The 14,855-nt window shown below is 41.7% G+C and overlaps 1 protein-coding gene across 1 annotated transcript in view; it reads right to left on the reverse strand.

Annotated features, from left to right (window-relative positions):
• Window positions 1-14,855, reverse strand: part of LOC145490660 (protein sidekick-2-like) — a 29,838-nt gene that overhangs the window by 3,232 nt on the left and 11,751 nt on the right. The window contains exons 10-29 of the mRNA XM_081469744.1: window positions 14,147-14,217; window positions 13,401-13,635; window positions 12,539-12,654; window positions 11,881-12,076; window positions 11,205-11,498; window positions 10,427-10,750; window positions 10,081-10,151; window positions 9,510-9,747; window positions 8,825-8,940; window positions 7,782-7,968; window positions 6,997-7,293; window positions 5,738-6,040; window positions 4,708-4,778; window positions 4,066-4,297; window positions 3,490-3,605; window positions 3,025-3,271; window positions 2,651-2,938; window positions 1,809-1,934; window positions 1,475-1,654; window positions 673-801 (exon numbers count right to left, since the gene is read on the reverse strand). Of these exons, the coding sequence (XP_081325870.1) occupies window positions 673-801; window positions 1,475-1,654; window positions 1,809-1,934; window positions 2,651-2,938; window positions 3,025-3,271; window positions 3,490-3,605; window positions 4,066-4,297; window positions 4,708-4,778; window positions 5,738-6,040; window positions 6,997-7,293; window positions 7,782-7,968; window positions 8,825-8,940; window positions 9,510-9,747; window positions 10,081-10,151; window positions 10,427-10,750; window positions 11,205-11,498; window positions 11,881-12,076; window positions 12,539-12,654; window positions 13,401-13,635; window positions 14,147-14,217 (3,837 nt within the window). The remainder of the gene's footprint in view (window positions 1-672; window positions 802-1,474; window positions 1,655-1,808; window positions 1,935-2,650; window positions 2,939-3,024; window positions 3,272-3,489; window positions 3,606-4,065; window positions 4,298-4,707; window positions 4,779-5,737; window positions 6,041-6,996; window positions 7,294-7,781; window positions 7,969-8,824; window positions 8,941-9,509; window positions 9,748-10,080; window positions 10,152-10,426; window positions 10,751-11,204; window positions 11,499-11,880; window positions 12,077-12,538; window positions 12,655-13,400; window positions 13,636-14,146; window positions 14,218-14,855) is intronic.

The following is a 14,855-nucleotide window of genomic DNA, read 5'->3' on the forward strand; positions in this document are numbered from 1 at the left end:
ATGTCGGGGTCTGAACGCGGGGTCTGGAAATGACAGATATCAGTCACATTTTCAGTGATTTCTCAGCTATCAGTTAAATTTCCGTCCATTTCTCAGCTACAGTAACAGAAAAAAGTTTTTAAGGTCTCATTTTTCAACTATCGGTAAAAAAAGGCGACATTTCAAGGCTGATAGTTACTATTTTGACCAATACTCATCAATAAGTTGAACCCTTTTTAGACCCTTCTAAGTGTTTGGAAAAGATTAAATTGAAAGATAAACCCTTTGCTTGATCAAGAAACTACACAGTGTGCATGAAAGTAACGAACCAGAGAAACACAAGAGTAATGATTTACTACCGGGCCGAGGACTCCCATGTAAAAAGGACTGGGTTGCTCGTCGGAAATATTGAAAAGAATCCCTTAGAGGTACCAAGATCCTGTTTTGTAGGCGTGGCCTTTTTCATCCCTAAGAGGCGCCAATTCTGAAACAACACATCATCTCCTTTCTTGTTTTTTTCAGCTCAAAACCCAAAATGATACCGCAAAAGCTCCCGCTGTGGATCTCTTGACGCTGAGCACCCTAAGAGACACCAAAACTGCATTTTTAACTCCTAAAAGGTACGACCAGCACTCTCGTCTCTTTTATATGGGAGTTTTCCCCCGCCCCCCGCCCCGCCGGAAATTTACTTACGTTTCCTGCGGCGGTAACAAATGAAAGCAAAACCGATGATCAAAAGAATGAGAATAACAAAGAACAGGACCATGAGTAGTATAAACCACCACTCTTTGTAGAAAACTCCCGTGTCGTCTTCAGCGCTACCTGTAACGTAAGACAGTCAAAGCAGAACAATATGATCATAATCTCCTGGCCATAATCACTGTACCTTCATATATACATTTTTTAAATTGACTATGTTCATGTTGTACATAGTCTGGTCCAAACACGAGAATGAAGAAGACATACGTGAGAATCTATGTAAAAACCATCTTAAGGCAATGTCCTAAATATAAAAGAAATATTGTGAGAATTCAAAAGGTGCTCGTCAATGATGTGTCATATCATTGAAAAAAAAATTTTCTAGAAGATTATGCTGAATTTACAGGAAAGAGTTCGGTACGTGTGCAAAGTAACTGGAATACATTTCTTGAACTCATCCGCCGAAACACCAGAGAGAATTTAAAATGTATATGTACAAATGTATAAATTATTCCCAGTTTTGGAGGGATTAAAAGGTATTCTTCTAAGTGATGGTCCTTGTTATGGTGTCAATTAGCTTGGTTTCTATACTATTAGGTGTGATGCTTATGCAATAGGTTACGTAATCGTCCCCAGAGCGGAACTCTCAAAAGATTCATGTAGCATGCTTTCAAAGGGAATTGAACAAGTTTAGTTTAGAGTAACATTAAAGTTTGTTATCGGTCGGCCGTTTTATCCACGGAGTTAGTTTATTTGCGTCCGGACACAACAGTCCTGAACAAAGCAAGCAACTGACCTGTAAATACTTTGTTTGAAGGCTCGGATGGTTCCGAGGCCCCCACTTCGTTCCACGCGATGATTCTAAACCGGTAACCAGTGTTAGGTTTCAGGTTTCCGACCGTGTAGTAAACGAATGATTGGTTCTTTTTAGTATCGTCGGGATTCGCTTCCCATTGAGTCGTAAATTCTGTGACGTCTGAAAACAGAAATATAGTATCATGCGAATTGTGCAACTTGAAAGGATTAGAGAAAACATCTCTTGACGTGACTTTGAAATAATTGTATTTGCTGTTTTAAATACTTTGACGCACTTCTATGTTTTGTGACAAAAACCACAACAAATTGCTTACCATCCCTGACGGACTGGATCTCAAACTTCTCAAAAGGCACATTACCACTGTCTCCATTCTCCCACATGATGACCGCTGTGATAGATCCCGGGCGTACTTCGGGCTTACCTGGTTTCCCTGGTAACACTGCAACAGGAAACCAGTCACAAGATCAGGCGTTGTAAACTTGACAGTCAGTTACGTTAATAGCGAATCTTCCAAATAAACAGCCTGAATTTCTTAAGGTCGTTTTCATAATCCTTTTCAATCTTCCCCAGCCTTATCCATCCTTATTTCTTTCTGGTTTATTATTAGCTCTTTGGTGTTTTCCCACATAGGTAAACTTTTATTTTGTGGTTGTGCCCGTTTGAGGTAACTTAAACTCAACACATTACAAGACATAACTTAATAAAGAGTAGCGTTGCTCTGTAACCATAGTGCGGTAATGTTTACACTACAAGTTGAACTTATTCTCGTTAACATCTCCGATATGGCAATAATAAATATTTAGAGTCCAAATAGAGTGTCAGTCGTGGATACCCACATTCTGAAGAACTAGTTAAAAAATGATTAATGCTGACGTCTGTTTAAGTACAACCCCGAACGCGTAAGAGAAGCAATACCACTTGCAGGTTCTGTAAAAAAACATGGATGGGTAGTCTAGCAGCGTGGTTCTTTTTTTAAAAAAAGATGATTTGCCAACAAGAAACGTGAAACATAAGGATACGCACTTCGTTTGTTACGAAGAAGGGTCTAGGATATCGTGCCTGCAGAATTCCCCTGTCTACCGGCGGAAAAGCAGAGAGCAGTCTTCCGCATGCTAGCTATTTCTGATTTCAAATCAAGTTTCGGTTCTTACTGACCTGCAGGTCCCTTGGTTTTTACAACGAAAGTCTTTGGCGGCCCATATCCCATGGAATTTCTTGCTCGAATCTGGAACGAGTAACTTGTCAACATGGCCAGCCCAGTCACTTTCAAGCTTTCTTTTTCACCACCAACCACAACCCTTTTTCTTTGACTCGTTGCTACGCCGCCATATTCGATCTCGTAATCAATGATTTCTCCGTTTGGTTCACAAGGTAGTTTCCAGGACAAATCCACGCGCGCATTATAAACCGCGTCATGACCGAAAACAGCCGGTGGTCCAGGTTCTAGTGGAATCAAAATAAAAAGATCGCTGAGCATTTGACCACCTGCAAAACAAAGACTACCACAACATGCACGAGCGTCAACTTACTGTCTGCGAGAGTCGTCACTTCCATTGAGTCACTTGAAGGACTTTCGCCAATCGAGTTATACGCTCGGACCCAGATCCTATACGTCACAAACTTTCGAAGGTTTGTTATGTTGGCGCTGGTCTGGTGAGGAGGAATAAATAACAGCTTCGGCCCAGGTTCTCGCAGACACACCGGCACGGACCGTCTGCGCCTGCGCCGGCGCCTTCTCTTGCGTTTGTCACCTAATGAGAGGTCTTGTGCATAAACCTATCAAAAACACAAATATATTTAGATAAACCATTAAAACTCTAAAAGACCGTCTAGCGTCTGAACAAAATGTAAGCAAGCGGAAACATGACTAAACTTGAGAAGGTAATCTTGAGTAATCTTTCTGGTCCTTCAGCTCAATGACAATCGTAAATCACATAACAAGTCACTTGATTTCGTGACAAAGACAAAGTCACGCAACACGCCTGGTGACTGACCTTGTATCCCATAAGATGTCCGTTAAAAGACGCTTGAGAAGGAGCCACCCAGCTTATTGCAATGGACGTTCTTGTCACCCTACCACCCTTCAATTCCTTCGGCGCTTCAGAAGGAGCTGTAAAAAAAACAACAGCGAGAAAACTGAAATTACTGAGATATGTGAAAGAGAGCAAGGAAATAGACTCCAGTCAGCGCGCTGTTAAAATCGCCCTCGCTTCGATAACATGATTCATCTGACCATGTTTTTTTTTTTTGTTTTTTTTATTTGCTTTACAATCGGCAAAAGCAATTGCCTATAGAAAATGCCCTGACGGTTCGATCCACTGCACAGGTGTTGCTTCACTAAGCAATGTTTCCTGCATTTTGTCTCGCAAAGGCACAATAAATCTGCTCGAGGGTTTGCACAAAACACTACCTCGGCAAAAGTCAACGCCTGGAATTTGCATATGGAAGTACACATTGATACCTAATCGAAAAACACTTATTCAAAAGTACGGTTATACAATAGTCTACTATTGAACCTAAGTATTCCGCCCATCAGGAAAATTATAAAACTATTCACACATTCAGCGTACGTTTTTCTCCAGTTGTGGCCCTGTACAGAGGAGTATAGGGCCCAGGTCCCTTGTCGTTTACAGCCGCCACTTTCACTTCGTAGACGGTGAACACTTTCAAGTTGTTTAAAACATGCTGACGGGTGTTGGCGTCCAAGCGGGCCTCGCTAAATCCACTGCTAGCAGAACTCTGTTCCCTGTGTTTCACTATAAAGCCCTGAAGAGTTCCTCCTAACTCTTGAGGGAAAGGAGCCTTAAATTTAGATTTAAAGAAAAATCCGTTAATTTATTTGTACTTCATTTGCAAATGTAAGAAAAATTGCACAAAGCTACATCCCTAGACAATGAAAAGCTTAAGACCAAAAGGGAAAGCAGCGCGCTTTCCAATGTCTTTCTTTTGGTTTCCCGTTTTCTAAGCTTGTGTTTTGTTTGTGATAAACCTGTAATCCGACCAATAAGAGCGAAGGAGTGGTCTACTCAGCCTATATTGTGCTAAATTAAAGTCACGTGACTTTGTTGCCGCGTCTTTCCCGCCTTTGCATCGTGTTGGAAGTCTATGTTTCGTGTTGACTAGCAAGATTGCCTTTAGATAGTCACAGTTTTTCGACAGTCTATGGACACCCTCCATGAGGGAAGATTAAATTAAGACAGAATTAAGCTTACCGCCCATTCAATAACAAGCGATGTTGGAGACGCAGCTTGTATTCTGACATCGCGAGGGGCTCCTGTCGGCACTGAAGAATGATAAAAAGGAACAGTGATTTAAATTGGATTATCTCAAACGGACTAGAACTTCATCAATAGAAAGCTACATTTGGGAAGTTCCTCTGGTACTCGATAATATCAAAATACACCTTGTCAGTGAAAGCTTAAACTCAAGTTTAAATTATCTTTCTTCAATTACTTCGCAAAGAACTTACATATTCTGCACTTAATATAAATAAGTACAGCATATTTTTGCAACAGATTTCTTTAGGCTCCGTTTATCACAAAAATATGACCCAAAACCTTAGCGGCCTGTTTTCAGTCATGACTACTGAAATGCTCTATACTAACAGTAAAACAAAGCAATTTACAAATTTGGGAGTCGTTGCTTCCTGCAAAAACAAGAAACGAAATGACATTTAATTTAACTTAAAGCAGGGCAGTTACTCTAGCTGTACTAAACTAGATATTGTCCAGCTGGTTAATAAAACAAATATTATGCCGTCAGGTGCTTGTATGGTCGTCATCCAACCACTGACACAAGCGATATAAGCTCCATACTTTCGTCAAATCGGCAAAACTAGTACGTCATTTCCGAGTTGTTTTTTACTTCTGTTCCAAAACGAGTCTCGGTGCACAACCTTTCATATGGAAATGAGTTTGATTTGCAAGAAAATGAACGTGTAAGAAAAACTCATTTCAATGTGAAAGGTTGTGCACCAAGACTCGTTTTGAAACAGAGGTAAGAGCAACTCGGGAATGGCGTATTCTTGAGATACAGGTTCAGGATATTTGTCACGTGGACCTATTTATATGAATTAGCTCCCACGAGTCTCCAGTCTATATCAGTATTAAAAAATCTAACCGGTCATAGCCGGGACTCCTTTTGAGAAGACTTGGAATTGTTCTCCGAAAAGATTGTGTCACGCACTGACTAACATGTTACTTATATTGGAGAGTACTGTAGAGATAATGAGTTCAAACTCACGGGCAAGGCGAGTAGAGACAGCCGTGGACGCAGCACTATACGGACTGTTGCCTCTGTCGTTAGTAGCCATGATCCTGAACGTGTAAGTCTCTCCTGGAATAAGCCCCTCCACTTTAAGGCTCCGTGAACTGTGGGGAACGTTTGGAGAGTACACCTGCCAGCCCTCGCCATTTTTGTTCAGCTGCAGTGTGAAGAACCTCAAGGGACTTTTAACATCCGAAGTGGCTTGCCATTTAACGATTATCCACCGCTCGCTGATGTCCGAAAAATATATCGGCAAAATGAATGGCGCATCTGGGGGCTCTGTGGCGGAAAGAGGGAAACAACCATTACATTCACGACCATCAATAAAGGAACTTTCCAAAGCAATAAACCGCCGTACAACTTTACAGTTAGAAACGAAGTTACTGTAATTTATTCTAGTACAAAAACCGTTTTAACAACCTGTTAAGCAAAGGGCTAGAAAGAAAATAAGCACATTTACATATTTACAAGATACTACAGTTATTCACTAAAGTAACTACGCCTAGACGATAGAATGGGTAGAAGTAGAGAAGCACTGCATAAGCTCAGTACATTTAAATATTGATATCACAGCGCAGTGAGTTACATTCTCGCAATGCTTATTTTCGGTGTATCAGCGGGCTACGTTTAAGGTCATTCCCCAGTATTGCATTGCGCATCCCTACTACGCATAATTTCACGCGTGATTAGCGCGCGCGCATTAAAAATGGCGGCTTTTTCATTACAGCTGGACCTCGCCATAGAGGTAAATCGTCATTTTCTCGCAAACGAGTATGGTGACCTATCATTTTTTTATGTTGTTTTGAATTGAGTAATAAATTTCTCTGTGCGAAATAAATATGGACCAATTCTCAGTGTAGAACAAAAAGCAATCGTCGGAAACGTGAATTTAGCAAGCAATCGTGACTACAATCATGGTGCTATTATAAGGATTTATATGGGTATAAACAAGGTGCTGTTGCTCCAAAACGAACATGGGGACCCCTCGTTTTTATTTCAAAATTTAAGTTCCTAAAATATAAACAATCAATAGGCAAAGTTTGACAAAAATCTCAGTGCAGGTTCTATTTCAGTGGAATGACCTTAAGTAACCTGAATTTTAGCATGAGTTTTCGCAAAAGGAAGGGTGTGTGACTACTACACAGAAATATGTCTGAAGCAAGTAGCGTACAAAGATTCAAAGATCGCTTAGTGGAGGTCCTCCCTTCCGAAAGTGTAGTGTAACCTTTACTTACCTGTTGAGCCTCCGGTATAGACAACAGCTTCCGCGGGCAGGTCGCTCCAGCTAGTGTTTGTGCCGGCCCACACGAAGAAGCGATAAAACGACTGAGCATTCAGCGCCCCCGCAGTTCTTTGCCGTTCATTACGGCCGAGTAGGCTTTGCCATATAAAACCAGACGACGTTGAATTAAAACGGTACGCCACTCTATATCTGGTTATCACACCACGGGGGTAGACTGGTGGGTCCCAAGCTATCGTCACGGACGTCCTGCCAACGTTTGTAAAACGGACGCGAGAAGGAGGACCTGGGCCTAAACAGAACACGAGCGGGTTAGGGAACGAATATTGCTTTACCCGCGACAACCAGGGGTTGGGGAAGGGGTCGAGGAAAGAGAGGAAGTTTGCTAGTCCGTGGTTGTTTACCATTGACCCAACAATTCCACAAATTTCAGTCAGAATGTAAATGCTTCAGTAGACAATTTTGGCTCGACGGACCGGAAAATTCTCGAAGTAATTAAACATCTCGAAAGGTAGATCAAACTTTCCAACCTAAATATCCGAATGGACAATGTGCTTACCATTTGCAATTATCTTGGAATTATGATCAGGTCGAACTCGCCCTAGTGTCTTTCGGTAAATTGGGTCATTTTGAGTAAATAGTAAATGGTCAATTCGAATGGAACTTACCATCAAATATTTTTTCTTTGTGGAAATGGCATTTGCACAAAACGTGAAGTTTCTTCGTGTGCATGGTAAACAACCCATGGGTCACAATATTTTCAGTTCTTGTAATACTTACTGGACTGTAGAGTTCTTGCTCTGACCGCTGTGCTTCTCGGCCCATTCCCTATCCTAGTGTAGGCGAGGATCTGGAACTCGTACGTGACGAAGCTCTCCAGTCCCGCAAGAGCAGTAGAGAACACGAGGCCGTTAATGACTTCCTTCTCCTTCTCCGTGTTCTGACGCCCAACGATCCGGTAATAAATCTAAGAGGAACATAACCTCTGTTAGTATAACCCAGTAGTTTACTGTAAGTGCTCTCGAGATCTGATAAGCCGCTCAGACATCTACAACTGTATTTCGATGGAAGGCCCCTGAAACACACACACGTACGACTATGCACGCGCTATGCGCAAGAAACATAAGGGAGTTTGAGAAGTTACGACGGTGACGTCGATGACAACGTCGATTAAAAAATGAATTTATATGGTTTATTACTGTCAAAACTATAACGAAACTGGGACACGGCGATAAATTTGAAATAGAAATTTAGATAATTAGCCGTCGTGGTTTACGGTCTTCAGACAACGCTGAATTTAGTCATTTCACGATGTTGTTTTGCAGACGATGACAAAGAAACGTACCAAGATTTATAACGTACGTGCACAGCCAGTGTTCTGCTCATAAAATCTCTTGTTTAGCGACGTTGCCATTGCCGCTACCGTCGTGGTTTTCTTAAACTCCCTAGCACATGTAAACAAACCCACGAACCATATATCTTATTAGACATTTCAGTGTGTTGTATCGTATATTTTCACGAGTCTTCGGATAACCAAGGGTAGTACATCCTGCTAAACCGGTTTCTTAAGTACAAATACCGTTTCCCCGCGCGACGTTAAATTTGAAAAGGCAGTATTTTACGTTAAAACAATGCGACCGTCTCGCTCTCTGTTTCTATCGACTTTGACAGTTGCCTTAAAGCTTTGACCATCCTAACTATAAGCCGATGCCAAACTCGAACTCAAAGATTTATTGCTGGAGATTCCTTCTGCGTGCTTGGGCACAGAGCGCTTGAATTTACTTACAAACAAGTCAGCAGAAGTAAGGAATTGACCAGTTTACCTTGTAACCAAGGATTTCACCATTTCGTCCAACGCTTGGAACAGACCCCCATGTAAGCGTCACGGAGGTCGCGCCTGTGACTTGAGGGGCGAGGTTCCTTGGAGCGGCAGATGGAGCTGGGATAAAAAACAAAAATAACATTGAAATGATTCGTATATGGGGTAAAGTGGCAGACGAAATGCAGTTCGAAAAAGTCTCTGAAAGGGATAAAACGTGTGGATTAAGGAGAACACTGAAAGACGACCAAACGGGGTCATGTTAAAAAATGTTCAATGTTGAATGTTTATCGCGGTCGATGCACTTAGCTACAACTAGCTAGTTCTCAGGCATGCCACTTGAACTGAAAGAAACACATATTCCAAATAAACATAATAGGTTTAAAAATCCCAACTGGCAGGAAGCAGACCAGTTGGCTATTTACAAGCATGGCTGAGGGTCTACCGAGAAATAACTCTAGCTTAGTGGTCAGAGCGGGACTTGAACCCGCGATCTCCAGATTTCAAGTCCAGCACCCTGACCACTCGGTCACGCTGCCTCCTATACCGGACTTCCAATGCTACGCAAATGCTTTCTGAGCGAATGAAGAAATGCAACTCCAAAAAGAATTCACACAGGAGAAAACGCCTGGAGTAAGGAAATAAAGCCCATTAAACAAGATTAAGATACCGTGCATACGGGTTCTTACCGTCTTCTTGTGTCCAGGCCCAGGCCACCGCGCTGTCATTGCTAGCTCCTTTGCCATTCAAGTTGTAGGCTCTGACCGAGACCTTGTAGTGCTTGTATTTCAATAGACCTCCTGCTTTGTAGGTGTTAAGTTGACTGTTTGGAATCTGTATTGAAAATGTGTGGCTTGGCTCTCCTTGTGGTTCAAACTTCATGGAGAATCCAATATAGTCACTGTTCCACGTTTCTCGGGGAGGAATCTGCGTGAAGCAAACAAATGCCAGTTACTGAGCAAAGACTGAAAACTCATCAAAACTTCAACATTCTTCTAACAAACTTTCGTTCACTTACAGAAAATAGGAAAATGCTTCGGTGAGACACTTAGCTCCCTTAGAGCAACTCCAATCACCACAATCTCCAGCCTCCAGCAATCGCATTCGTAGCGATACAAAAGGAACGGTCTTGGTAGATGGAACAGATTTCTCCTCTCGACAGAAGTTACGCGCAAGCTCTTTTTCCCACAGTTTTTCCAATCTGTTACTTAATATGTAAATTATAGCTTGTTTCACTCCAACTGATGCAATTTAACTAACCTTCCATCTCAATTCCAGTCCGTCTTTGCCAAGTGGAAGCAACGTCAAATTACTCGGAGGACGAGAAGGAGCTATGTAAGGCAAGAACACAACAAAAAATGCTCGAGCTGTACTTTAAAAAGCAACGACTTAGCATTGACTTAATTTACCATTGATTATGTGGTATTCATCCAAGGTTTAATCGGTAGAGGCTACGCTTAAACCCAAGCATAGCATAAAGGCCCTTCTACATCAGCATACGTACAGGCATGAGGATAATTATAAAACGGAAAAAGCTTTTTAGTTTGTCCGTTCACATGCACAGGTACACTAGCATTTAGTCAGGCTTCAGTTGTCGTTTTCTTACCAGTTTCTAAAGTCCTGACCGTGTCCGAGGCGTTGCTGGGATTGCTGCTGCCCACCTTGTTCTTAGCAATGACTCGAAATCTGTAGTCACTGTATGGTTTAAGATTCGGAAGTGTCAACGGTAGCAAGTTCCACACTAGATGAGCATCTTGGACGACCATCAGTGTTTTCCACTGAGCCGAGACAGGGTAGAACGAGTCGTTATTGTATTGTATTGTGTAGGTCAGAATAGGAGCCCTGCCGGATGAACCTGGAGTGAAATCCAACAAAACGGACCGGGCCCTTGCTTCTATGACCCTTAGATTGTGGGGCGTGCCTGGCTTCTCTGCAAAATTAAAACATGAGATGATACTGGTGAGGAGCGACATTGAGGACTTTACTCTGGTTTCTGAATCGCACAACGAAGAGAATATCTACTCCCTCCTGGATAAGATGGTAGTCCATCACAGGTTACCCCCTCCCACATATTTTGTCAGAATACTCCTGGGTGGAGTGAAGCAATGTGAGTGACACAATGACGCCGACCAATCGTCACGCCGGCCTAAACCACTCCACTCGGAGTCTCATGTACTAGAGCTGTCATTTAAACCGTTTGACTTGCCCATTGTTGAAATACTTCACCTACAACTGAACGCATCAAGTTTGTTACTGGTGTGGAGATCAAGGCAGCAGCGGACGCGAAACAGCACTGAGACTAACGTGCCTCATGCAAATCAGTGGTGCTTGGATAAACCAATTATAAAGATTCTCGTGTAACCAAAGCAAAACGGCTATCTTACCTGGAGACTGCGTAGTCGTTGCCACTAGTTTCTTACTCGTTCCAGGCCCCACTCGAGTCTCAGCGGATACCTTAACACCGTAAGCAGTATTGGCCCGCAATCCCGTCACAGTGTGTGAGAGGGTAGTGTTTGAGAGCCTTGTCGTCTGTCCACTGCTAGGAAGCGTGTCATTTCGCCAGTGTGTCACCAGATAGGCAGTGAGAACACCATTCAATCGTAGAGGTCGGTCCCAGCTCACTCTCAAGGCGTCCGCGTAAATCTCAGACACTGTAAACGACCTGGGCGCGTCTGGAACTGTGGGTAACGATAATGACGGTATGTAGATCTTTAATGCATTTATCAACAAGTTACCTTTGATGTTTCAACTTGAGAGTTTAAAGGAACAAAATTACGTCTCCTTCGACTTCTTATATGTGGTAACATTGAATTGATTCTTGTCTAAAGAAACGAGAGAGTCTGATCTCGAGTATTTTAAATCGTTTTTGAGATTTCAAAGATCGTCTCCAAATCGTAGAAAACCTGAAATAATAGTTGACTACGATATTAAAGAAACAAACATGAATTTGAAAAGTTAGGGAAATACATACGAGACTCCATTACACAAGACTAATAAAAAAACGTTTGTACCGCTGAAGTAAACTGTGTTAGATCATTACACACTGTGTGTAGCACATACCTCCTTCCTCGGTCTTGACAATTATCGTATCAGACTTGGGACTGTCTCCCGCGCCATTGTATGCTACTAAAGCAACAGTATACTGAGTGAACTTCTCTAAGCCCCCCAGGGTACCCCTCTGAATTTGTTCCGTGTCGTCATGATCAGCCACTCGTTGAAGTATATTGTTGGGTGTGCTTCCCTTCCATGCTTGGAGCTGTTCCACAAAATATGCAACAGATAATGTGGAAGTAAATTGTTTAAACGTTTGTGTGCAATGATGTCATGACAAGTTTTAGGCCTTTATCGCCGCTATTCGTGAAAATTTTAATGACTTTACCATATAAAATATGTGTAAATGCCCTTTACTACTTGTAAATAACGAATTGAATTGAATGGAATTGAAAGTCTAGTTTCGACACCGCTCGTTTCCTTTTGTAAACGGTTGATGCTCTTAAGCGACATTACTGCTTTCTTTTACTATCATGGGATTTTTTCGTTTTCTTTTTTTTTTTAACTGGTGTAATTTCTGATAATTTCCAAAAGTAACCCAAAAACGTCCCAAGATTTCCGAAAATTAGTTGAAAACCTCTCCAGATCACTCGAGAAACAGTGTTGAGTATCGAACAAGACTACGGGGTACGAATGTAACGTAATAAAGAGTTTTTTTTCAAACTACCTTGTAACCTCTTATGCGTCCGTTCTGTTCTCTCTGCGGAGGAGGCTTCCACTCCAACTGTACACTGACTGTGGTGATATTTATCACTCTGACCTCCTGAGGGGGAGCGGTTGGTACTGCAAGATACATACAATGAGTGAGAAAGGAGAACCTTAATCTGATTATTTACTTTTTATGTAAGTATCCAACCTTAAAGCCCATAAAGACGCGACAGAATTCGCCAAAGAAGAAACCCAAAGAGCAAAATTTTAAAGGAGCTCAGTCACGGTATTTTGAGTTATTTTGGCCACATACAGATTTACCTTTAAGTGGTTGGAAACTTGAAAATAACAGTTTAATAAGATAGAAAAACACCAAAGAGATCATGATAAACCATAAAGGAACAAGGATGGGTAAGGATGGAGAAGATGAACACGGATTACAAACGACGAATTTGAAAAATTGAGGCTAAACTTTTCAATATGCGCAAACCGTGACTGAGCTTCTTTAACATAATTCTGGTTAGAGTGGCGGAACTGATTATTCCAGAAAAATTTCAGGGAGTCTCGTACTTCTGGCCAAAAGAAAAAGAGTAGTAACAGGAATAGTACTTCATACAAAGAGCATTTTACTATTATGATGTTTCCAAGGGTAAATATGGCTTTTTGATGCCTTCCAGGGACATTTTGGCTGATAACTGTTTACAACGTGTACATTTTCAAAACGTAAAAAAATACCCAAAATTTTGAGAATCATTTCCGAAGTTTCGTTTGACTAGTAACACACACAAAAACACGGCAGCTTGTCATTTTCACGGTCTGGATAGCGCTTAGAAACGACAAATAAGTACATGTACAGTGTAGGTTTAGACGTCATCACTTACCCCCCTCCGATGTGGTAACAGTGATTGGGTTACTGTACGTCCCGTCCCCTGCGTCATTGTACGCAAGCACTTTAATCTCGTACGCAGTCCACTGTACGAGGCCGTCGATATTTCCCTGAGTGGCAGCTGGATTTTCAATCTTCTTGATAATAAAGGTACTGGCAGATACACCGGCCAGACGATAAGCTATTTTAAAGCCCCGCAGAGGACCGTTATGGGTTTCTGGAGGTGGAAGCTGAAAATAGTTTTAAAAAAATAATAAATAAAACTAGCCAATTTAAAACATCAAAAGATACTGCGCACAATTGTTCGCTTCTTTACAACACACATGCACAGGTGCGTTGGACTCCGCAGAAAGGAGTGTGGATTCAAGCACTGGTCAACGTTATCGCGTTTTATACCATGTCATAAGATGTAGCCAATCAGAATACAGGGTCGAATACGGGAAAGCCGCTGTATACTCGATAGTATAGGCTTAATGGAATAAAACAAAATAAATTAAATATTCCTCCCTCATCCTCGAGGTGATTTCTTTTGTCTAATTCCCCTAAGCCTCGGAGCCAAGTTAGAGTTTCCATATATATCGAAAGTGGCCTATTTACCAATACCAACTACTTGCCGCTTCATTCAGGCTCACATTACAGGACTACGACTTATGGTCGTACACGATTCGCCGTTTAAGTCCCTGATATTTGATGTTATCCAAATTAATATTTGTTGAATTAAACAAACCCAAACATACGCACCTGCCACTGTACAAGTATAGAATCAGCACTAGTTGGCACTCCGTTTACATTTAGGGGAGCAGCGGAAGGCGCTGAAAATCAAAAGAAATATTGTCACAAAGTATACTCGCAAAACGAGAGTTCAAACCTCCCAAAAGCTTAGCCACCTTATTATTATAATGGCTTCATGTGTGTTGTGGTTAGGTCTTACTTAAGATTGGTACAAGTGTATAAAAGACCTAGTAATATACATGGAAAAATTACTCGATTCTTATTGGCTGAGAGCAGCGCAGTTCAAGTGTAATACCAGAGCAAAAAGTGTGACACCAGTGCAAAAAGTGTAACACCAGTGCAAATTACACATCATAAGTCTGGATTAAGATTGGCTGAAAGACAGTAAGAAATTTTCTAAGCCAACGATATCACGTAGAATGATGACGAAAATTTTGTGCGGAAACTTTCTCGAATGACAAAAAATGGCTTCAAGAAAGATCTTAGACCCGTAGCCCGCAAGGGCTACGGGTCAATAGCCCACGAGGCGAAGCCGAATGGGCTATTTACCTGTGGCCCTTGAGGGCGAAGGGTCTAATTGTTTTAGTATCACCCAACTAGTCGGACAGAAAAGGCAATAATAAAGTTAGCAAATGCAAGTTGAACAAATGTTTACTTGGGAATAAAAAAGCGTCACGCTCCATTGCGCCAATTTCGCTACTCGTGAACTATTACTAAT

The sequence above is a fragment of the Orbicella franksi genome, chromosome 6, assembly GCF_964199315.1.
Source record: "Orbicella franksi chromosome 6, jaOrbFran1.1, whole genome shotgun sequence".
Taxonomy (NCBI): domain Eukaryota; kingdom Metazoa; phylum Cnidaria; class Anthozoa; order Scleractinia; family Merulinidae; genus Orbicella; species Orbicella franksi.